Raw genomic sequence first — 25,328 nt, forward strand, 5'->3', positions numbered from 1 at the left:
GAGCTGACATGAAATTACTAACAGACGGATGGATAGACACCTTGCGTCATAACATAATACGTCCCTTTGAGGTGTATAAAAATATTGGCTAACAGTTGGCAGCAGTGGAGGGGGAGGTGGTGGGTCCTGACCACAAGTGTCGGTGAATTTAAATACATATCAATATTAAAGAAAGGTGTCTAGAGATGGAAGATATGGTACATAAGACATTGCAGCTACCATATCATAAACAGATAAAATGCCAAAAAAAGTTGAGAAACTGTGATTATCATTATGTCATCTTAGTACGATACTGCCAGTAAAACTACAACTTCCTGATATATGAATTATCAAAACAAGTTCTCTGTTGACCAGTCAAATATTTTATCATCAACATAAAACTGTATTATCTGTTCATTCACATGTCATTACACCCTGTGAAAAATGTTGGCAGAGGAAAGAGCCACTGATAATTACCAAGACACACAAACATTTTCGCACTGTTGAGTAAGATGGCAAACAAATCAAAAAGGATTTATAACCATTTCTCAACTACATTTTAAATAAAGTTAAAATGATGACACACAGTTTTTTAAAGAACTTTTCAGAATATTGCTGACTGTCTGTTGGTTCATTAAAAATTTAAATCAAGATGTCCAGAAGTTCATTCCCCTGTCTAAACTGGTGTCAGGACATTCACATTTGAATGAAAATTCAACATATTTCAATCACCTTCAGCTGATTGTATCATCAATGATCTATCATGATCTATGACAATTTACTCATGAATGTAACCATTAAATTAACAACAATGAACTTTTCACCCGCACTAGAAAAATAAACAAGACATAAACTTCAAGCGGATTTTTTAACAGTAATAAAAATAGCACTTATGTGATCAAGTTTCGTGTAAGTATTTCAATTATCACAATTATCATTATTATACTTATTGTACAGTGTGGTTTACAGTGTGGTTGTATAGAGTGGTTGAACACCAATCCTCCCTCAGGGTAGGTGTATATCACAGACGACTACGGGACCATTAAAACAATCATTATAATTGCCAGCTAGAGACAGACACAATTCATCGTACAAAACATACACTTTTACAAGTGAAAAATAACGGAATTCTAATATGGACAACAAGCGTACAAGATAATGATCTTACATCCAGTGTTTTCAAATTCATTTACACTTAGCAAATTTTGGCACAGAGGATAGTCAGAAGATTGAACTAACTGCCCCCTCCCCCATCCTTGGCATCAGATGTTCAAGAATAGTTAAGTTGCTTACCTTTTATGATTAGTAAGGAAAACAACTTACAAGAATCATTCTAGAGTATTTTATTGGAGAACAAACCTCTCATGTTTAAATGAGAACAAAATGATCATATTAGACGCAGTTTTATGTTGCAGCATATTGCACCAGAAAATCATAGTAACCCCTACATGTGTATAATTATAGGAATATTGTTATTTTATGCTAAATTCATGTCATTTAAAAAATTACAGCAAACAAATGGCTAGCCGTATTAATTTATCTGATTACCATATAACCTTGTATGTAAAATAGGCCCATTTTTGTTAATATACTAAAAATATGTTTAAAATTTCAGAAAATATATCAACCTTTTGTTGAAAACCGATAGTGACATTCATCACGGTGAAAGAGTAAGAAAGGTACAATTACCCTATTACAGCAAGAAGTAATTGAACAAGTTTCTCAATCCTGGAACACCATTTTCTATTTAGATCTATGACTCACATTTTATTGGATTTACACATAGAAATTTAGTCATAGCACGATATGTAAAATCAATTCATGTTCTATACTTTTACATTATGGTGCCATCTAACATAAAACAAATTTTAGAAGCAAATATTCACATTCCTTTACCTTCCATACAAGGAGCTAAATATTTGACGAAATTTGGTGTTAAGTAAATCTATTATGTATTCAAAAACCATTTTTTAAATCTTTAAAGCTTTTTTAAGCTTCATTAACGCATATCATTACAGTTCAATACATACATTATAAAACATTACATAGTATTATTATTACTTTATACTGCTGATCAGTCAGTATTTATCAGACATAATTATTGTTTTATTACTATCATTAGTTGTTGTTTATTGACCTGTCAAGGTCACCAGTACAGACAGAATGTTTGATCTCTCATGTATAACCTGTCAAACAACAATAATGTCAACCTTCAAATTTCATCACATCCTCTCATCTATGTACAAATTTACACTTCAAACAAAACTAAGTAACAGCAATAGAAATATATTATTTACATAAGGAATAAAAATCCAACCAAACAAACTGAAATTCAATGTAACATTTTTTGGTCATTGGAAGTCTCGGCACATTCTCCATCATTCAAGCAAAAATCTACTATCTCAATGGCTGGATAACTTTGAATAACAAACTAAATGGTTGTAAAAAGCACCCAGATGTAAGCTCAAACTGTTCAGGTTCAAAATTCACACAAAGTTATCATTGCCACAATTTTAGCAGCTTTTAAACTTAAATCGGCAACACAAGATGCAAGATCCCCCGACTCTGACCACAATCTGACTGTCTTTGAAAGTGTTTATCATGAAAAGGGTGCTATATAAATATGGTATAATAATAACAAGAGCACCGCCTAAAAGGGCCATCATTCTTGCAAAAAGCAGGATAGAGTTATGTTTCTTGATGTACAGTGTCCACTTATGATGGTGAAAACTGTTGCAAGTTTTAAAGCAATAGCTTTGATAGTTTATGAGAAAAGTTGACTTAAACATAATACTCAACCAAGAAAATGAATTTCTAAGTCCAAAAGGGGCAATAATTATTGCAAAAAGCAGGATGGAGTTATGTTGCTTGCTGTACAGGGTCAGCTTATGGCGGTGAACAAGTGTTGCAAGTTTCAAAGCAATAGCTTTGATAGTTTAAGAGAAAAAGTTGACCTAAACATAAAACTTAACCAAGAAATCTGTTATTTTCTAAGTCAAAAAGGGGCAATAATTATTGCAAAAAGCAGGATGGAGTTATGTTGCTTGCTGTACAGGGTCAGCTTATGGCGGTGAACAAGTGTTGCAAGTTTCAAAGCAATAGCTTTGATAGTTTAAGAGAAAAAGTTGACCTAAACATAATACTCAACCAAGAAAATGATTTTCTAAGTCCAAAAGGGGCAATAATTATTGCAAAAAGCAGGATGGAGTTATGTTGCTTGCTGTACAGGGTCAGCTTATGATGGTGAACAAGTGTTGCAAGTTTCAAAGCAATAGCTTTGATAGTTTAAGGGAAAAAGTTGACCTAAACATAAAACTTAACCAAGAAATCTGATATTTTCTAAGTCCAAAAGGGGCCATAAATCTTGCAAAAAGCAGGATGGTGTTATGTTTCTTGCTGTACAGGGTCAACTTATGATGGTGAAAAAGTGTTGCAAGTTTTAAAGCAATAGCTTTGATAGTTTAGGATAAAAGCTGACCTAAACATAAAACTTAACCAGGAAAACTGATTTTCTAAGTCCAAAAGGGGCAATAATTCTTGCAAAAAGCAAGATGGAGTTATGTTTCTTGATGTGCAGGGTCTGCTTATGGTGGTGAACAAGTATTCCAAGTTTCAAAGCAATAGCTTTGATAGTTTAGGAGAAAAGTTGACCTAAACATAAAACTTAACCAAGAAATCTGATATTTTCTAAGTACAAAAGGGGCCATAAATCTTGCAAAAAGCAAGATGGAGTTATGTTTCTTGCTATACTGGGTCAGCTTATGATGGTGAACAAGTATTCCAAGTTTCAAAGCAATAGCTTTGATAGTTTAGGAGAAAAGCTGACCTAAACATAAAACTTAACCAGGCAACGCTGACGCCGACGCCTACAACCGCTCAAGTGATGACAATAACTCATCATTTTTTTTCAAAAAATCAGATGAGCTAATAATATACGACAACCTCTCATTCCACAAGTAAGCTGGGTGACTCCCTAAACATGAACAAGAACTGAAGACCTAACCTAGCCCTTACCCTGCTAAATTTCTATAATGAACTAGTCTGTCTTTCAATTTGGACAGTACCATTAACTGTTAAAAGGGCTGCTTACCAAAAAGATACTTATTAAATGGCAAACAGTGCAGATCATGATCAGACTGCACAGATGCGCAAGCTGATCATGATCTGCATTGGTGGCAAAAGCAGAATCAGTTGTGTCCAGCATGGTAAGGACTAATCACTACAAAACTTTTGAACCACTGGAGAACACTTGGTCTTTTGCAAACTGCACAACTAAATTACTAGACCAGCACTTGATACTGACCAGACAACCTAAAACTGTCTCAAATTTCTACTTACAAAACCTGCAAAATCCTTGATTTTCATCAACTCTTATATGATGATTTTAATATTTAGAGAATGTCTTTACACAATATTAATTACAGAAATATACTGAATTTACCACTGGAGTGTAATTACATAAAATTTCTGGGTGATGCACATGAAACTCACAAAAGAAACTTGTAGCATTAAGTTATTATCATAATTACCTACTCACTGGAAGTAGGAAGTTAACAGAAATTTCAGTACAGTACAGTGTTATGTATTGACAGTACCACATCATATACATTTAGTTTATTGTCATATCTTTATAGAACAATGTTTTGTACTTCCAGTACTATGTCATGTACTAAATAAAACACTGATGACCCTTACGAAAAACAGGAAAACACCAACCACTAAGTGCAGCAAAGGCAAGCGCAAAATGCTCAGATTATTCAGTGTTTAAAGCAATCTGGACATAGAAATATAAGCCTGGGTGCTTAAGCCATCGATGCTCCTGAGTAAGTTATTTTTCGCTGTACATGTATATCATATCCAAACATCAACATAATAAACAAGAGGGTCATGATGACCCTGGATCGCTCACCTGAGTAATATGAGCTACATGTTTCAAATGTCAAACTGATTATATTTAGAATTTTTCTTGAAGATTTTCCGATGTACAATCAAGTAGCCCCTGGGGTGGGGCCAATTTTACCTCGAGGTCATGATTTGAACAAAGTTTGTAGAAGTCTACAAGGCAATGTTACTACTTACATATCAAATATCTAAGATTTAGGCCTTCTGGTTTATTTTTACCAAATTTATGAAGATTTCCCTTTGCACAATCAAGTAACCCCTGGGGCGGGGTCAAGATTTGAACAAAATTTGTAGAGGTCCATTAGGCAATGCTACATGTCAAATATCTAAGCTCTAGGCCTTCTGGTTTATTTTTAGAAAATTTTGAAGATTTTTCAAGATTTTTCTATGTACAATCAAGTAACCCCATGAGGCGGGGTCAATCTGACCCCAGGGGTCATGATTTGAACAATTTTGTTGAAGTCTACTAGACAATGCTACATGTTTAATATCTAAGATCTAGGCCTTCTGGTTTATTTTTAGAAAATTTTTGAAGATTTTCCTATGTAAAATCAAGTGACCCCTCGGGCGGGGTCATGATTTGAACAAATATTGTAGAGGTCCACTAGGCAATGCTACATTTGAAATATCTAAGCACTAGGCCTTCTAGTTTATTTCTAGAAAATTTTGAAGATTTTTCTATGTACAATCAAGTAACCCCATAGGGCGGGGTCAATTTGACGCCGGGGGTCATGATTTGAACAAATTTTGTAGAAGTCTACTAGGCAATGCTACATGTCAAATATCTTAAGATCTAGGGCTTCTGGTTTATTTTAAGAAAATTTTTGAAGATTTTTCTATGTAAAAACTAGTGACCCCTGGGGCGGGGTCAATTTTGACCCCGGGGGTTATGATTTGAACAAATTTTGTAGAGGTCCACTAGGCAATGCTACATGTGAAATATCTAAGCTCTAGGCCTTCTGGTTTATTTTAAGAAATTTTTTGAAGATTTTCCTATGTAAAATCAAGTGACCCCTGGGGCGGGGTCAATTTTGATCCCGGGGTCAGGATTTGAATAAATTTAGTAGAGGTCAACTAGGCAATGCTACATGTCAAATATCTAAGCTCTAGGGCTTCTGGTTTTTGAGAAGAAGATTTTTTAAGATTTTCCTATGTAAAATCAAGTGACCCCTGGGGCGGGGTCAATTTTGACCCCGGGGTCATGATTTGAACAAATTTGGTAGAGGTCCACTAGGCAATGCTTCACACCAAACATCTAAGCTCTAGGGCTTCTGGTTTTTGAGAAGAAGATTTTTAAAGTTTTTCCTTTCGGCTGCCATGGCAACCAGAGTTCTGCATGGAATTCAATTCTTTGAATAATTTTTGTAGAGCTTCACCCGAGGAACATTCCTGTGAAGTTTGGATGAAATTGGCCTAGCAGTTTATGAGGAGATGTCGTTAAAAGTAAAAGTTCACGGACGGACAACGGCCGCCGGACGACTGAGGCCGGACGGAGAGTGATCAGAATAGCTCACCCTGAGCCTTTGGCTCTGGTGAGCTAAAAAAGAGTCCTAGACATTGACAGACTTTTCAGAACTTTCATCCCATTAAACAACCTGTAACACATCAATTAAGACACCATGTCATTACGAGCCAGTAAGATGTTCCAGGAATGATCTACTTATACTGTCTAAATTCAGACTTCTCGGAATAATTCCTCACAGCTCTAGGCAGGTTTTCATTATTGGAGATGAATGAAAGTTTTATTATTTGTAATCTTAATAATGGAATAAATGTACATGTATCTATCTATCTAGACTCCCTCTAGAATGTCCGATAACAAACTTCTCACTTTAGGTTATGTAGCAAATACATTTACATTCCTTGTGCAATGCCGGATAGTACTTCATATACTTCATACAGTCAAGCTAAAAATGTTACTGACTGTAAATATCTAAATTGTCCTCAACATGCCAAAGGAAATCAAAATGTCAATTTGAAGATTATACAAATATGTAGCATGAAAATATTGTTTACAGTAAAAATGTAATAATCTTGCCATTTAACCTCTCATAAAAAAGTTGCAATCACTGACTATTCAAGAGTACAAACATGCCATTCTCTTTTTCTTAAACTACTTAGTACTAACTACTTATCTATGATAATATCTGCATGAGATTTTTTAAACAGAAAGACTGTATGTCTTTATAGTATTTCTATATTAGAAACAGGATACTTATATTTTCCAAGAAAATAAATTGATAATTATTTATATATATCCGACTATCTCAAGCTTAATTATTTTAATGTACTGTTACATCCTGTATGATATTTTGTATAACATTATTTCTTTGTTTTTGTAGGGTTCAATTGGTTCATGTTGTTTCTAAACAGTATTTTAGTTATGTAAAGTTACTATACAACACTGTGTTAATCAGGACTTAACCCTTACCCTAGTAAATTTCTATAATGAACTTGTCCAACTTTCAATTTGGACACTACCATTAACTGTTAAATGGGGTGCTTACCAAAAACATTGAATGTTTGAATGGCAAACAGTGCAGACCATGATCAGACTGCACGGATGTGCAGGCTGATCATAATCTACACTGGTCGCAAAGGCAGAATCAATCATGTCTAGCATGATAAGGGTTAACAATGTTAGCATTTTCATCTATAGTTACTCCCAGGTGGTAGAGTTTGCCTCATCTTAGGATCAAACTACTGACTGTTTTTCATAAGTCCCAGCTTTTGGAACCTGCTGGACTGGTATATAAAACTGCAACAACTGTGTGTAATACAAATAAGACCCAATGGTGGTCAGTGGGTGTAAATGAGTATGAATGTTACCTTGACCTCTGGCCTAATGACCCTAACAACAATCTACTGGCCTTATGCAATCACTCTTAGAAGACAGTTAATATAGATTTAGATGAGTCAGTCAAAATTTTCATGCCGATTATTCGGTTGATCTTTAAACCTTGATCGCTGATTACTCATGATGAAAATTAGATCAATCAATTATGTTAAGCTATTGTTTTGCATTTTCAGCAAATAGTAATAATCTTATAAAGTATTCTGCCAATTTGCACATAATGGAACAGAACTGGTTCTGCCTAATTACAAATAATTTTACATGCACATTGATTCCTTATCATCGTAATTTTATTACATGCAATCAGTTTGTACTGATTTTTTTTCACAAAAAAACAAAACAACTTGCAGCTGATTTTATATATAAAAGCTAAATGTCAAAACTGGTATGTTCATAGGAATTGCACTTATTCTTTCCACCAAGCAAATTGATAAAAGACAGTTGGTTTTGGGGTAAGATGCACGCAGTACTTTTCAAATCTCAAGTACTTTTCCATATTTTTCAGGGGTTGGGCCATTTTTAAGGGTCAAGTAGCATCAAACACAGAGACTTTTCAAGGTTTATGCAAATCCTATCAACTGACCACTGTATAAGCATGTAAAGGAAATCCAGATACATAATAATATATGCTTAAACCAGTCTGATAAACCAATCCAATGATACGATACAAATAAACAAAGGTTTGAACTGCAAAATTAAGTTTTACAAATGTTTAACCTTTAGCCTGCTGGCAGCAAGTGATTCTGCCTTTGAGACCAGTGCAGACCAAGATCAGCCTGATCATGCATGCAGTCAGTACTGTTTGCTATTCAGTCAGTAAATTTTCAGTGAACACCCCTTCGAATAATAAATGGTATTGTTCAAATTGAATGATGGACCAGTCCGTTTTAGAAATTTAGCAGGCTACGGGTTAATAAACAGTAAATGTCAAATTTTGTTAAAATGACAATGTTCTGAACTATGACAATGCCAGACACTTTTCATATATAATCTAAAAACTAAAGTGCTATAACTAAAAAGTTACATACATAAACAATTACAAGTCTGCAATTTCAACCTCTGTAATGTGTCATATTACACATCATTTGTCAAATTACCCAGTATTTCTGTAACATTATTGATAAAACTGTTTACATAATACAGTATATTATATTTATTATTCCTAGACATACCTGGAACATATCTGTGTCTGGGTCCTCCTTGTATTCTACTATCACAGCTTGGTTACGAGACAATGTGTATGTTACTGAATGTTGATGGCTATCTTGCACTGCCTACAAATGTAAACAAAAGTGCTTTGGATAATGACTGGAAAATATGTTCAGTTCCATAGTCACTAAGACCTTGACCTTTCATAAAAAAACAACAGTGGATCTGTTAACCACAAGCAATAATGTTATGATGTTAAAAGGGAATAAGAGCAAGTGTTCTTTAGTTATTAAATGGAAACAGTTTTCAGGCTATGTAACTATTCCTCCATAAAATAGTTATGGTCATCTACTGACCATTGGCAATCATTCTATGAAGTATGAATACTTTAGGCCATACTTTAGTTATTGAGCAGGAATGATTTTCAGTCTTTATGTCACTGTACTCTTTGACCTACTGACCCCCAAGTCAATAGGGGTCACTACCGACTATAGGCAATTGTTTTAAAGTTTGACAACTGCAGGCGGAAATGTTTTTTAGTTACAGAGCGGAAACCATCTGTCCTTGACCCTTGACTTACTGATCCCTAAAATTAGATGGGTCATCTACTGACCACAGGCAAACATCCCATTTAGTTTGACCACTGTATGCCTAAGCATTCTCTATCAGAAACCAAATGGTTTGCCGACAGTCAAACTGACAATGAGAAAAGCAATATTTCCCCTCTTCTTTGATGGAAGCATAGAAAAATTTAAAAGATCACTGCAGTATAATGTTTATTAATGTTGCCCATATAAATCATAGTTACCTTAGAAGAGTGAGGATTTTTCACTATGTGTTTTCGAAATGGTTTAACCCCATTAGCCTTTGGTCGTCTATATAATGCATACTTGCTTTTTCTTCGCCCCTTGTTTCCTTGTGGTAGATGACCATTATACCTGAAAACAATTTTATTAAATTAATATAAAAAACTAACTCTGTTTCATTACATTAACTTTAACTCCATTTGAGCCGCACCGTGATAAAGCCAACATAGTGCATTTGCGACCAGCATGGATCCAAACCAGCCTGAGCATTCGCGCAGTCTAGTCAGGATCCATATTATTCGCTTTCAAATCCTATTGCAATTAGAGAAACCGTTAGCGAACAGCATGGATCTTGACCAGACTGCGCGGATGCACAGGCTGGTCTGGATCCATGTTGGTCGCAAATGCACTATGTTGGTTTTCTCAAGCTGTCATGGTGCGGCTCATTTCATTTATTTTAACACTTTGCAAACCAAGTTTCTCTCTTGGTACTTTATTATATTTTCATGAAAAAGACTTTTGTATTCAATTTCACAGCAATTTTCTAATATATTTTTCTTTCTAAAATTATGCTTCAAACCAACAGCAAAGTCCTCATTTTCCCCAAACCATGCTTCTTACACAGGCCAATTAGACTGTCCAAGACATTGTGCTAATTCTTGTACATGTGACCTAGAAAGCTTGGGTGTATGTGTGGGGTGGGGGCGAAGTGGGGGGGGGGGGGGGGGGTTGGAACAGGGATATAAACTAGCTATTTTTATTTAGAGGCCCAGACTGTCAAAAATAAATGTTTAACATTAGGTATATGGTTATTTTCTCCAACAACTTAGGGGCGCAGCCCAAAATGTAGGGGCCATGGGCTACTGGGCCCAGGCTGCTAACTTATATCCCTGGGGAAACCATTAAAATTGACTGATATGGCTTCAATATTCAAACGTTTCATTTAAAGTCTTTATTGCAAATTACATGTAACATTCACATGGTCAGTTTAATATAGATAAAATACATTTCTGTGTTTACCTACCCAAGAATGATAATTTCTCCATACTTGACTGGTTGTTGTTGTTGTGAACTTGACATCGGCCTGTAGGCAGACTTTTGTTGAGGAACCCCAAGCTGGGACGTATCAGGAGTATTCATTCGTTGATCAGCTGATCTGGTAAAATATATAGTTAACCAAAATGTGCTAATTTTTAAATCCAAAGAGGTACAAAAATGTAAATGATTCATTTTCAAACATTTTTACATAAATTTACAAACAAATTTCAGCTGATCTGGTAAAATATATAGTTAACCAAAATGTGCTAATTTTTAAATCCAAAGAGGTACAAAAATGTAAATGATTCATTTTCAAACATTTTTACATAAATTTACAAACAAATTTTTGCTGGGTTCTGCACTGAAGTAAGTACTTTGATCCAATTGAATTGGTTCAAAATATACTGAAATTTCAATTATTTGGATAACTGTTTGCCCCGCCACAAACCAATTTGTTCTCCACCAGTTAACGGGTGTGTTCTTTGAAACTTTAAACAAATTTTCTAAGTCAAATTAATAAAGGGCAATAATTTACATTAAATTCTACTAAGAGTTATCAAACATTGTTCTTTCAGGAAGTCTGATGACTTGGAAACCTCATGTTAAGTTTCATTCTAATATAAGCCATGGTAACTTGGATATAGCCTTACACGCCAAACTTAAAGAAGTGACAATGATGCCATGCGAGTAAAATACTCACTTTTCTTGGAATAGTTGAGCTAAAATGAGACCAAAACAGTTTTTCTTTGTTAAGAGCAGTCTTTGCACTTTATTTAAACATCCAATTGTTTTCACTACAGAAGTGATTTAAGTAACCTTTATGGGTTAGCAGTTTATAAATTACATGCTCTGTGCTGGATTAATACAATCATATAAGCTTCAAACTCTAATCAGATCGGCAGTGGCTAGGGAACCATAACTCAGGGATCATCCTACAAGGCGATTTAAGCGATATCGTCGCTTTAAAGTCGGCCACTTCGCCTAATTATCGCCTCCGGGCGAAATCCGAATCACCGAGTTTTTCAAAGTGTTGTAATCTGTTTACTGAAAGGTGTAAAATTTGATGCATATTCTAGATTAAATTACCGATAAATCCATAGTCAACCCCACCTACTCGCCTGTCAAACTTCAGCCAATCGTAGCATTAATCTCCCACTGTGTTAATCAATAATATTGTAAGCCGCCGCCATTTTGAAAATTTTCAATCAGCGTGTAAGAATCGCCGAAAAACTTAACGAGTGCATGATCTTATGCATGATCAATTCTTAATTTGATTAAAAATTACTTCAAACCCACTCTCTAGACTGCTGTTCTAACAAAAACTGGGTACCAGTTCTCTACACCATCATTCTAGAGAACCAGTAATCCAATATAGCCTATTAGTTCAATGACTTTTACTCTCCTTTAAATATCTGTTTTAGCCTCAGGTACAAATGTACCACATTGGACATCTTAAAAACTGGATCAAAATGTTAACACTGCTGTCATAATAGGCCACTCTGTGTTTGTGTATTCAGCTTGACATGTGTAAACTCTGCAGCCAGGAGGTATAAATCTTCAAGCTTGGTAGCAACAGAACAGATGTGTATAGTGTTTTCAGTCACCTATGGACAGCTGGGTCAGTGTGATATTTTAATGAGAGTATAAAGTATAACCAATGTTATATACTGGTATTTGGTCATTTGAACAGTATCACACACTTTATTGCACATTACAGCACCATCATTCATTTCCAAGATTTGGTAAGAAATATTGACGGTTTGAGTTTCAGGGAATCAATTTCCATTTAAAACTAGTCAGACTGAAAATACAAGGAAAAAGCCTGAACACTGTGCATAGAATCTGTCAGTTTTACGAAAGGTGATGTTTTGGTGGTCCTTGCCAAAAAAAAATATGAGAGCATGAATTTTGCCTAATCAGTGTAACTAAGGTTAGGTACCATTTTTCTGGACAGTAATTTCAAATATACTACTATAAGGAATCCATTTAAAATTTCATAAATTAAGATTTAGCCTTGGTAAAAGTGAAAAGAAGAATATCTTATTTATGAGTGGCAGAACTGACACTTGTCCAGCTAAATACACACACACTGGGTGGCATATTATTGTATTAATGTTAGCAAGTTGGATGTGTAAACTTTGTTAATAAGGCGCTTTATGTGTTACTAGATGCTAATATTAAGCAAAATATTATGCCAGCACTGTTCTAATGTAGTTGTAATACTCAAACTCCAAAAAAGGACCGTAAATCAAAACAAGAGGGCCCTGAAGGCCCTGAATCGCTCACCTGACCTAATTGTAACCCCTGGTAACTAGCTTTTCCTTTCACCTAGTGACCTAGTTTTTGATCCCACATGACACAGATTCGACCTTGACCTAAAGATCATAAAAATTAACATTCTGACCAAGTTTCATGAAGATAATTCATAAATGTGGCCTCTAGACTGTTAACAAGCTTTACCTTTGTCTTGACCTGGTGACCTAGTTTTTGACCCCATCTAACCCAGATTTGAACTTGACCTAAAGATCATCAAGATTAACATTCGGACCAAGTTTCATGAAGATACAGTCATAAATGTGACCTCTTAAGTGTTAACAAGCTTTTCCTTTGTTTTGACCTTGTGACCTAGTTTTGAACCCACATGACCCAGATTCGAACTTGACCTAGAGGCCATCAAGACAAACATTCTGATCAATTCTCATGAGTTTCAAACTTAAAATTACGTCTCTAGAGTATTAACAAGCTTTACCTTTGATCTGGCCTGGTGATCTAGTTTTTGACCCCACCTGACCCAGATTTGAACTTGACCTTGACCTAAAGATCATCAAGATTAACATTCTGACAAAGTTTTATTGAGATATTGTCATAAATATGCCCTCTAGAGTGTTAACAATCTTTTCCTTTGATTTGACCTGGTGACCTAGTTCTTGATCCAACCTGATCCAGATTTGAACTCGACCTAAAGATCATCAAGATTAACATTCTCGCCAAGTTTCATTATGATATGGTCATAAATTTGGCCTCTAGAGTGTTAACCAGCTTTTCCTTATATTTGACCTGGTGACCTAGATTCTGAACCCACCTGACCCAGATTTATACTTTATCTAAAGATCATCAAGATTAACAATCTGACCAAGTTTCATTAAGATACCGTCATAAATGTGGCCTACAGAGTGTTAACTAGCTTTTTCTTTGATTTGACCTTGTGACCTAGTTTTTCATCCAACATGACCCAGATTCGAACTTGACCTAAAGATCATTCTGACCAGGTTTCATGAAGATACAGTCATAAATGTGGCCTCTAGAGTGTTAACAAGCTTTTCCTTAGATTTGACCTGGTGACCTAGTTTTTGACCCCAGATGACCCAATATCGAAATCGTCCAAGATTTTATTGAGAGTAACATTCTGACCAAGTTTCATTAAGATTGGACCAAAATTGTGACCTCTAGAGTGTTAACAAGCTTTTCCTTTGATTTGACCTGGTGACCTAGTTTTTGCCCAGATGACCCAATATCGAACTCGTCCAAGATTTTATTGAGAGTAACATTCTGACCAAGTTTCATTAAGATTGGACCAAAATTGTGACCTCTAGAGTGTTAACAAGCTTTTCCTTTGATTTGACCTGGTGACCTAGTTTTAGACCCCAGATAACCCAATATTGAACTCGTCCAAGATTTTATCAAGGGTAACACTCTGACCAAGTTTCATTAAGATTGGGCCAAAATTGTGGCCTCTAGAGTGTTAACAGTCCAATTGTTGACGACGGACGGACAACTACGGACCACGGACACAGGGCGATCACAAAAGCTCACCTTGAGCACTTTGTGCTCAGGTGAGCTAAAAATTAAACAGACCTGAAAATCCTTTACAACATAAGCATGTTCATTTCATGTTGATTATGTATACCAAGCTTCATTTCATTTGGATGGAAAATATTCGAGATGAGTACACAAGAAAAGTTTGACAGATTGACAAACAGTTCCTTTTTTAATGTATATTTTGTGTTATGTTTCTGCAATTTAATGTCATCGACGGTCTGCTGTGTATTGAAACCGATGTTGGGGTAGATATCCCCTTGCACCTGTTCACAGATTTAAAGTCTCATGTCTATGTTGTACTGCTTAGCAATCGTTAACAATTATGACAAGCAGGCGCGTTGTCAGGGATAGCTGTTAAAAATAGTAATAATACAGAAATTATGTGCATCACAAACTGAAAGATAAAGCAAAAGACATTTTTTACAGACTAGGTTAAAAGTAAAAGCAGGAAGTTGAATTAGAACTGATAGAAATGAGGCAGTCGTCCAGCAAATATTTCTAAGCTGGGACTAGCTTGCAAAGACACATGGAGCCTGTTCCACAGATGTATACTTCTGGGATTAGTGGGGGGAAAAGGAGTTTGCATGATATTGTGTCTTTGAATACGGTATCAAATAGTTCAGGTTTCTAGTTCTTCTAAGCTGTCTATGGTCAACAAAAACAAGGTGGTGTTGGATCTTATAACAAGAAGGCCATGAAGGCCCTGTATCGCTCACCTGACCTATTGACCTAAAGATCATCAAGATTAACATTCTGACCAAGTTTCATCAAGATATGTTCATAAATGTGGCCTCTACAGTGTTAACTAGCTTTTCTTTTGATTTGACCCCGTGACCTAGTTTTTGACCCAACATGACCCAGATTTGAACTTGACCTAAAGATCATCAAGTTTAACATTCTAAGTTTCATGAAGTTACAGTCATAAATGTGGCCTCTAGAGTGTTAACAAGCTTTTCCTTTGATTTGCCCCCATGACCTAATTCTTGACCCAACATGACCCAGATTCAAACCTGACCTAAAGATCATCAAGTTTAATATTCTGACTAAGTTTCATGAAGATATAGTCATAAATGTGGCCTCTACAGTGTTAACAAGCTTTTCCTTTGATTTAACCTAGTGACCTAGTTTTTGACCGAAGCTGACCCAGGTTTAAATTTGACCTAAAGAGCATCAAGATAAACATTCTGACCAAGTTTCTTTAAGATATGGTCATAAATGTGGCCTCTACAGTGTTAACTAGCTTTTCCTTTGATTTGACCAGGTGACCTAGTTTTTAATCCTACATGACCCAGATTCAAACTGGACCTTAAGATCATCAATATTAACATTCTGACCAAGTTTCATGAAGATATAGTCATAAATGCGGCCTCTACAGTGTTAACAAGCTTTTCCTTTGATTTGACCTGGTGACCTAGTTTTTGACCCCAGATGACCCAATATCGAACTCATCCAAGATTTTATGGAGGGTAACATTCTGACCAAGTTTCATTAAGAATGGGCCAAAAATGTGACCTCTAGAGTGTTAACAAGCTTTTCCTTTGATTTGACCTGGTGACCTAGTTTTTGACCCCAGATGACCGAATATCGAACTCGTCCAAGACTTTATGGAGGGTAACATTCTGGCCAAGTTTCATTAAGATTGGGTCAAAATTGTGACCTCTAGAGTGTTAACAAGCTTTTCCTTTGATTTGACCTGGTGACCTAGTTTTTGAACCCAGATGACCCAATATCGAACTCGTCCAAGATTTTATGGAGGGTAACATTCTGACCAAGTTTCATTAAGATTGGGCCAAAAATGTGACCTCTAGAGTGTTAACAGTCAAATTGTTGACGACGGACGGACGGACGACGGACGACGACGGACGCCGGACACAGGGTGATCACTAAAGCTCACCTTTGAGCACTTCGTGCTCAGGTGAGCTAAAAATTGTAACTGCACTCAGTCTGATCTTACGACGTTGTTCTGTTTGCCAGTTTAGTTCATTTAACATTTTGGAAACATACTGGTGTCACTGTAGTCATTGTAAATATATCTTGCTGAGAATCTTTGGGCTTGCTCTTTTTTGCGCGTTAGATATTTCTGACACTGATCACAGATGCCATATGGTGGAAAAGTACTCTAAACTGGGGTCTAACAGAAGTTTTATATTATATGCTGTGGATTTTCCCCTTTTCTATTTTATATGAATGTGACCGCTTTGACGCTTTTATTTAGGGTTTTGACATTTCGTTTAAGGAATCTTAGGAAATCTTTTGCTTTGGATGTTATGTTGTTGATATGATTGGCCGAGTACTGGTTCTTCCCAGGAAAGATGGCTTCTCGTGTATCTGTGCTATACACCAGGCACGTTAAAGAACTAGACAGTCTATTCGCACAGAGCTAGGCTAAATTAGCCGGACAGGCCTGTATCTAAAAAAGGATTTCTCTCTATCTGTTCTGGGGGCTTTATCTCACTCTGTCCCTCTGGTCAGATCATTCTGTGTCTGTACTAGTAGAGGATGAACTTCGTGCCCTGTGTGGCTGCCTTTGCTCTATGTAAAGCGCCTTTGAACATGTTTATCATGAAAAGGGCGCTATATAAATCTGGTATAATAATAATAATAATTGGTCCATGATAGGTCTGCTGATGGTAACATCTACTTATTTGGCAGAATCAGCTGATTTTAATTCAATGAACATTATGCAGCGTATAGGGGAAGATTACAGGATTTCATTTGCGACTGATTCTGAGGACTTCACTCTGGTCTGGGATGAATTCCATGGATCAATCAGACTCACAGATTTCATACGTTTGTTTGTTTTGGGTTTAACACCGTTTTTCAACATTATTTCAGTTATGTAATGGCTGGCAGTTAACCTAACCATTGTTCCTGGTTTCTGTACCAGTACAAACCTGTTCTCCGCAAGTAACTGTCAACTTCCCCACATGAATCAGAGGTTGAGGACAAATGATTTCAGACACAATGTCTTTTATCAAATCATCACAGTGAACATACATAAGGCCTGCTGGAGGACAGAACTCACGACCCCGCAATCCATAGATCGGCACTCTCCCTATTGAGCTAAGCGAGCTGTCCCAAGTTTCAAGGCTTAATACTAATAGGTCTTCCTGTAGAGCTTTGGCATCACTGTTGAATTTGTGCAAACAGCCCCATTTTGCCCTTAACAGTTTTATTAAAAAATATGTGTTATATTCAACTCATTTGATGTTTCTAAGCTTAGAGGGATGGCAACTATAACATATTTGATCATATAAGCCATCCCATTTAGCCAAAAGAGTAAGGCTAGCCAAAGACAAAACATACTGTATGCGCTATGTAAACCAGTTGTGTGTCTGAAAAGGAATCACTTCAAAAACACACTGAAAGTAAGCATGTCACCATAACCAAAATAATTTGTAAACAAAAGAAGTGGATGACAAAAATTATTTTAAGGACAAATCTATCAAAAATACAAACCTGTCTTTTGTATCAGGCATAACAACACTATAACAATAACGTCCTTTTTCTTATTAACACGATATCAATCATTTCGACAAGGTTAAACCATTTGGAACTAATAAAACAGCTGAAATGATTTCTCACAAAAACAGTCGTAGTAGACGGCGCTGTCGTCGATATTATCTGTACGCTTAGACGCTTGAAAAAAATACTATAAACATTTTGATGACCAAGATCAATCGAGGCCCGTCCACTTCAAACATTGTGAGGTGGAAACTTCCCATTCGGGAAGTCAACCACTAGATTTTTCCCTACTTCCTGAACGGGAAACTTGGTAATAAATGTAGTAACTTGCTTCCCGTTTGGGAAGTAAAACCACCTTTTTTGGTTATAACACACTAAATAGTTGTTGTCCTTTATTCGATTTACAGTCTGCTATGTTGGACAACACGATTGCTGTTTAAATGACCGTATTTGATGCTGCTTATTTTCAAACTCTTGAATAAGACTAAAATTTTTATTAAACTTTTTTATAACACCTTTCGTATGCAGGGATATGCTCATTCTACCTTTTTTAGAAACCACTTTCTCCCTACTTTTAAAGTATTTTTTTTTTATTTTAATGGCAAAAATGAATATAAAGCATGTTAGTTATTTTTAGTAAAACATATGCGACAGATAAATATTATTTGTTTATTTGTGTATTTCTTATTAAAACTTTCTTTTATTCTGACCAGGGGTAAGGAATTTTTGCTCTCTCTCTTTTCTAATTATGATTTTTAAAAAGTTCATTAGATTTTCTATTATATTATGTTTTTTTTTTTTTTACTAAGGGCATTCTATTCAATTTTATTTCATTTTATTTCAGTTAATTGTCTTATATTTTAGGTATATTTCTTTTATCAAACCTAATTATTTAAGGTTAACTGTTTCCAATATAACTCTTTCGAAACTCAGGATGATTTTAAATACGAGTTTTCAAAGTCAAAAATATTATAAACAAACAAAAATGCCTAAAATATTAAGGGGGACAAAATTACCAAAAGGGGACGAATTGACCAAAAGGGGAACGAGTTGACCAAAATGGGGACGAGTTGACCAAATTTTATCATGAGGGGGACGAAATGACCAATTTTGGGGGACGAAATGACCAAATCGGGGACGAGCTGACTGGGGGACGAGTTGACTTGATACCCTTTATTCTAAATAAAATTGACCTAATTCCAATGACCGCAGCTCACATCAGGACCCATTTTAAATGTCTGTAACCTACATTTTCTTGAAGAATATTGTCAGTGCTAACTAAAAATCAAAAGAAAAGTGGGGGTCATGTTTGATGCAACAAAAATAATTTCAGTCAAACACACAAACAGCAAAATCAGCTAAAAATGAGACCCCAAATTATACTGGTGGTTTATGATCTAAGTTACCATGGAAAATTTTGTCATGTTGTTATTTCCTTATGAAAATGCTACCTGCATGTCAAGCATAGATCAGTCATGTGATTTTAGCAAAAAAATTGCAAAGAAAATACACGGGTATGAAACGTTGCCTGCGGCACAAAATGTGCCGCACTGAAATGAAGGCATCGCGCTTCCGACGGCGCAGGCATTGCGCAGGATGTTTACAAAAATAACGAGCAAGGTGAGTAAAATTGAATGTTTTTGGTTATTGTCCTTTTACAGTAATAACGTTTTAGAAATCGGGGAATGTAGCGGGATGTAGTTGTGTCTTGCCGACAAATCCATGACCAGTTTGTGAAGAAATATGTAATATTGTTATTTTGCGCGTGTTTTTCATCGGATACAGTAACGTGAAAATTACAAAAGCAGTCAATATTCCGAGTCATTTCATATCCTGCTGAAAAAGGAATGATGTATTTCTGTAGTATATTACATAAAGACATGATATCTGATCGATTGAGATGAAATACATGCCTAGGAAAAGGCATACCCCCTCGTTCTGCCGACTTTTCAGTCCAGTGCCGCAGGCATCTCGATGGTGTCGCAGACATCGTGAGAGGCGCAGTCATCTTGAATACTATTGTAGTCGGTAGTACGTGTAATTTCGACCTTCTAACATGTATTTAAGTACAAAAATATCAATAACAATGTTGTTCCTCCAGTTATTGTGTAAGACGAATCTTTTCAATCCGAACTTTGTAATATTAATAGCTATTTTAAGAATTTCGCAATATTTTTTCTTGCTCTTTTGGGGGATGGGTCCAAGTGCCTCCCAGTTGAGAAAATCACGTCATTTTGTATCGAATTTGGATTATTTTCTCCTAAAAAAAACACAAACTATATTCAGTTACCAAACATTCTCATTTTTAACAATTATTGATGCTTAGTTCAAAGCAGGGTATGAAAACCAGCATTGGAGCACAAAAACTGTCATAACTTTTGTCATTTTTTAACCAATTTTGATATTTTTGTTTCAGCATCAAGTTTTTTTTTCTTTTACAGTTTGGGCGCACTATTTTGATAAGCGATGAGCTGAATTCCGTCCCCCTCCCTCCCCCACCCCAAAAAATGGCGAAAAATCACTGTTTTGGCTTTCCGAAGAAAAAGAACGCAAAAAAGACACACAAAAAACCCGTAAAACATGAAACTTCCCTTAAAACGATACCGTTCCCAAGTTTTGTGTGGAAAAGAAGCAATGAAGTTATCGATAGTTAAATATCTTGTTTATATTATATTTTCAGATGGATGTACATGCATTCAGTGTATATTAAAAGGAAAAAGAAAATCATTTCTCCTTATGATCAGACGAAAACTTTATGTGTACAGTCAGTGCACAGACCTAAATCATAGTTGAACGACAAAGAGTAAGTAAAATACGTTAATATTTTTGTAGAATTTCAGAAATAATTAGAACAAGTTAAGCCCCATTTTGGACAATTTTTCCATTGGTTCTTTTCTACACAAAACTTGGGAACAGTATCGTTTTAAATATTCTTCGTTCGTATCTAAATATCTTGACTTAACAGTGAAATTTGAGCTGATATACTGTTACAGAAAAACATGGCACGAGATGAGCGAGAGAAATTTCATGTTTTTATGCGTGTGTGTGTGTGTGTTTTTTGTTTTTTTTTTCCTTGGTCTTATTGCGTTCCTTTTTTTCGGAACGCCAAAACTGCAAATCTCACCATTTATTTATTTTATTTATTTATTTTTTATTTTTTTTTTTTTGGGGGGGGGGGGGGGGGGAATTCAGCCGCTAATAAAAAAGTACGCCCAAACTGTAAAGAAAAAAAACTCGATGCTGAAACAAAAATATTAAAATTGGTTGAAAAATGACAAAGGTTATGACAGTTTTTGTGCTCCGATGCTGATTTTCATACCTTGCTTTGAACTATAAGCATCAATAATTGTTACAAATGGGATGTTTAGTAATTGAATATTGCTATTTTACGGGAGAAAATGAATCCCAAATCAATACAAAATGACGTGATTTTCCCTGGCCCCATTCCCCAAAACAGCGAGAAAAATACTGCAAACTTCTTAAAATAGCTATTTATATTACAAAGTTCGGATTGAGAAGATTTGTCTTACTACTACAATAACTGGAGGAACAACATTGTTATTGATATTTTTGTACTTCAATACATGTTAGAAGGTCGAAATTACACGTACTACTGATTACAATAGTATTCAAGATGATTGCGCCTCTCACGATGTCTGCAGCACCATCGAGATGCCTGCGGCACTGGACTGAAAAGTCGGCAGAACGAGGGGGGTATGCCTTTTCCTAGGCATGCATTTTATCTCAATCCATCAAATATCATGTCTTTATATGATATACTACAGAAATGTATCTTTCCTTTTTCAGCATGAGGTGAAATGACTCGGAATATTGACTGCTTTTGTAATTTTCACGTTACTGTATCCGATGAAAAACACGTGCAAAATAACAATATTACATATTTCTTCACAAACTGGGCATGGATTTGTTGGCAAGACACAACTACATCCCGCTGCATTCTCCGATTTCTAAAATGTTTTTACTGTAAAAAGACAATAACCAAAAACATTCAATTTTACTCACCTTGCTCGTTATTTTTGTAAACATCCTGCGCAATGCCTGCGCCGTCGGAAGCGCGATGCCTTCATTTCAGTGCGGCACATTTTGTGCCGCAGGCAACGTTTCATACCCGTGAAATAAGGAAAATAGCTCTGTATCCAAAGCCATTATGCGATACCATTTTTTTCGCGCCATTTTTCTATTTAGTGTCTGTATGCCTTTTGACTTCTTTATTCAAAAGACCCGGTTAACAAGAATAATATGAATTAGTATCGATATCATTAAATGAGATACACCATTGTAAACTTGAGAAATATGTTTAAACTTTTAGCTTTGTCCGTTATCTGTCTGTCGTCTGTCTGCCAACATTTAGCTTGTGTATGCGATAGAGGCTGTATTTTTCAATTGATCTTCATGAAATTTTGTCAGAATAATAAACTTGATGAAATCTAGGCCAGATTCGAAAATGGGTCATCATGGGTCAAAAACTAGGTCACTAGGTCAAATCAAAGAAAAACATTGTATATGCGATAGAAGCTGTATTTTTCAACCGATCTTCATGAAGTTTTGTCAGAATGATTGCTTTGATAAAATTTAGGCCAAGTTCGAAAATGGGTTATCTGGGGTCAAAAACTAGGTCACTAGGTCAAATCAAAGAAAAACCTTGTGTATGTGATAAAGGCTGTATTTTTCAACTGATCTTCATGAAATTTGGTCGGAATGATTGCTTTGATAAAATTTAGGCCAGTTCGAAAATGGGTCATCTGGGGTCAAAAACTAAGTCACTAGGTCAAATCAAAGGAAAACATTGTGTATGCGATAGAGGCTGTATTTTTCAATGATTTTCATGAATTTTGGTCAGAATGATTGCCTTGATGAAATCTAGGTCGAGTTTGAATATAGGTCATCTGGGGTGAAAAACTAGGTCACTAGGTCAAATCAAAGAAAAACACTGTGTACTAGTTTGCGATAGAGACTGTACTTTTCAATTGATCTTCATGAAATTTGATCAGAATGATTGCCTTGATAAAATCTAGGTCGAGTTCGAATATAGATTATCTGGGGTCAAAAACTAGGTCACTAGGTCAAATCAAAGAAAAACATTGTGTATGCGATAGAAGCTTTATTTTTCAATTGATCTTCATGAAATTTTATCAGAATGATTGCCTTGATGAAATCTAGGTCAAGTTTGAATATAGATTATCTGGGGTCAAAAACTAGGTCACTAGGTCAAATCAAAGGAAAACCTTGTGTATGCGATTGAGGCTGAATTTTTCAATTGATCTTCATAAAATTAAGTCAGATTGATTGCCTTGATGAAATTTAGGTCAAATTTGAATATGGGTCATCTGAGGTAAAAAACTAGGTCACTAGGTCAAATAAAAAACCTTGTGTATGCGATAGAGACTGTATTTTTCAGTTGGTCTTCATGGAATTTGGTCAGAATGATTGCCTTGATGGAATCTAGGTCGACTTTGAATATGGGTCATCTGGGGTCAAAAAGTAGGTCACTAGATCAAATCAAAGAAAAACCTTGTGTATGCGATAGAGACCTTCTCCTGGACCGCCGAGACGTTCACGTCGTGGAGAGGGAACATATGTCGCTAACTGGGTCAACATGTATATTGTCACGTATATTGTCACATGACCTAGTTAGCGACACATGACTGACATCGGCGGTGGTGGCCCTAAAGAGGGAACAATAGCCGAAGATAGATCATCTCGTCGAGTTAACACTGTCGACTACACATCCTGTTGCGGGGGTGCTTGGATTCGTTACCACCGTTTTCCATCTTCGACGGTTGCCGGCTTTTATCTACGTTTTTAACCGGGCTGATGATGTTCACGACTATATATTGTACACGGGCGTGTTCATCGGGCTTTTTTATCTACCACTAACGGCAGGTGTGGAAGAATGGCTGGTATATAGGGGAGCTTGATCGGATTGACCTACTTTAATAAGATTGACCTATGGGAGAACAGAAGACTGGCGTTCCGGCTGACGACGACGATGAGCAGGCTGCGTGGACGACGGCGATGGCTACGACGAGATGGCACTTCATCGGTCACCACGTTTTATTACCATGAGGGCGGCGGCGAGGCGAATAAATTTAGGCAACCAGAAGGCGTAGTACACCACTTAAGCAAGAAGACAGAACTGAAGTCAACATAATGACGTCATCAAAAGTCGGACCACCCACAGTTAGTGCCGTGAGATGACATTATAACGTAACAACATTAGAAGATGACAACCTTAGAAGATAATAACAACGTTAGACGTAATTGAAGAAGAATATAACTGCAGATCATAATGATGTTAGATGAATGCTCGCCCAGATGGAATTTCTCCGGTGGCGAGGATAAATAAACTTACTACTACTGCGATAGAGACTGTACTTTTCAATTGATCTTCATGAAATTTGGTCAGAATGATTGCCTTGATAAAATCTAGGTGAAGTTTGAATATGGGTCATCTGGGGTCAAAAACTAAGTCACTAGGTCATATCTAAGTAAATACTTGTTTAAACTCAAGAGACCACATTTTTGGTCCAATCTTAATGAAAATTGGCCAGAATATTTGTTTCCATGAAATCACTAGGTCAAACATGTTTCACTGTTATGGTGTGTTTCTCAGGTGAGCGGCCTAGGGCCATCTTGGCCCTCTTATTAAAATATCCTAATAAAAGTTTTATTCAACATTGAAATTACTTAATTTCAAAATTTATATAGGAAATTTAACTTCCCCATCGGAAAGCGCATTATATATTTATATTGAACTGCCTGTCTTTAATAGAGTACTTACGTTACACAAATAATATAATACTAATAAAAGACTTTTTTATCATTGCCCTGCTTGATGATTTCTACTTCTGACAAATACACACTGCATTTCTTGTTTTAAATCTTATGTTGCATAAAATTATACTGGCCCAAAATGATTTGATGCAATCACTATAAACGTTTCATACGGACCTGAACAAAAACCTGAAAAAAATAATTGTCTGAGTTGAAAATGGGTAATAAATTTGACTAAATGCAATTCCATGTAAATATACATACCTACTAGTATGTTTACCGATTGGGAAGTAGGCAATATAAAAGTTAAATAAAATGTTTGATAAGACAGTAAAACAAAATCTGAACGGTAGAAATTAAGATAATGTATCAAAGTTTACATTGGCGTATTTCATTTAATGACACCACGTATACTCTTATGCAACGGGCCTTTTGATGGAAATAAGTCAAAAAACAAGTCAAATGGTTTATCGCGGCCAGAAATTTGTACAAACCGGACAGAAGTTGCGAAATTGTCATTT

At 35.9% G+C, this 25,328-nt stretch overlaps 1 protein-coding gene across 1 annotated transcript in view; it reads right to left on the reverse strand.

The window, feature by feature from the left end:
• LOC123528460 (protein pellino-like) overlaps nucleotides 1-18,163 on the reverse strand; it is a 41,372-nt gene extending 23,209 nt beyond the window's left edge. The window contains exons 1-4 of the mRNA XM_053519071.1: nucleotides 18,007-18,163; nucleotides 10,715-10,846; nucleotides 9,693-9,822; nucleotides 8,908-9,009 (exon numbers count right to left, since the gene is read on the reverse strand). Coding sequence (XP_053375046.1) covers nucleotides 8,908-9,009; nucleotides 9,693-9,822; nucleotides 10,715-10,846; nucleotides 18,007-18,026 — 384 coding nt within the window. The 5' untranslated portion in view covers nucleotides 18,027-18,163. The remainder of the gene's footprint in view (nucleotides 1-8,907; nucleotides 9,010-9,692; nucleotides 9,823-10,714; nucleotides 10,847-18,006) is intronic.
• Nucleotides 18,164-25,328: the final 7,165 nt, after the last annotated feature.

This window comes from Mercenaria mercenaria, chromosome 1 (assembly GCF_021730395.1).
Source record: "Mercenaria mercenaria strain notata chromosome 1, MADL_Memer_1, whole genome shotgun sequence".
NCBI classification, from domain to species: domain Eukaryota; kingdom Metazoa; phylum Mollusca; class Bivalvia; order Venerida; family Veneridae; genus Mercenaria; species Mercenaria mercenaria.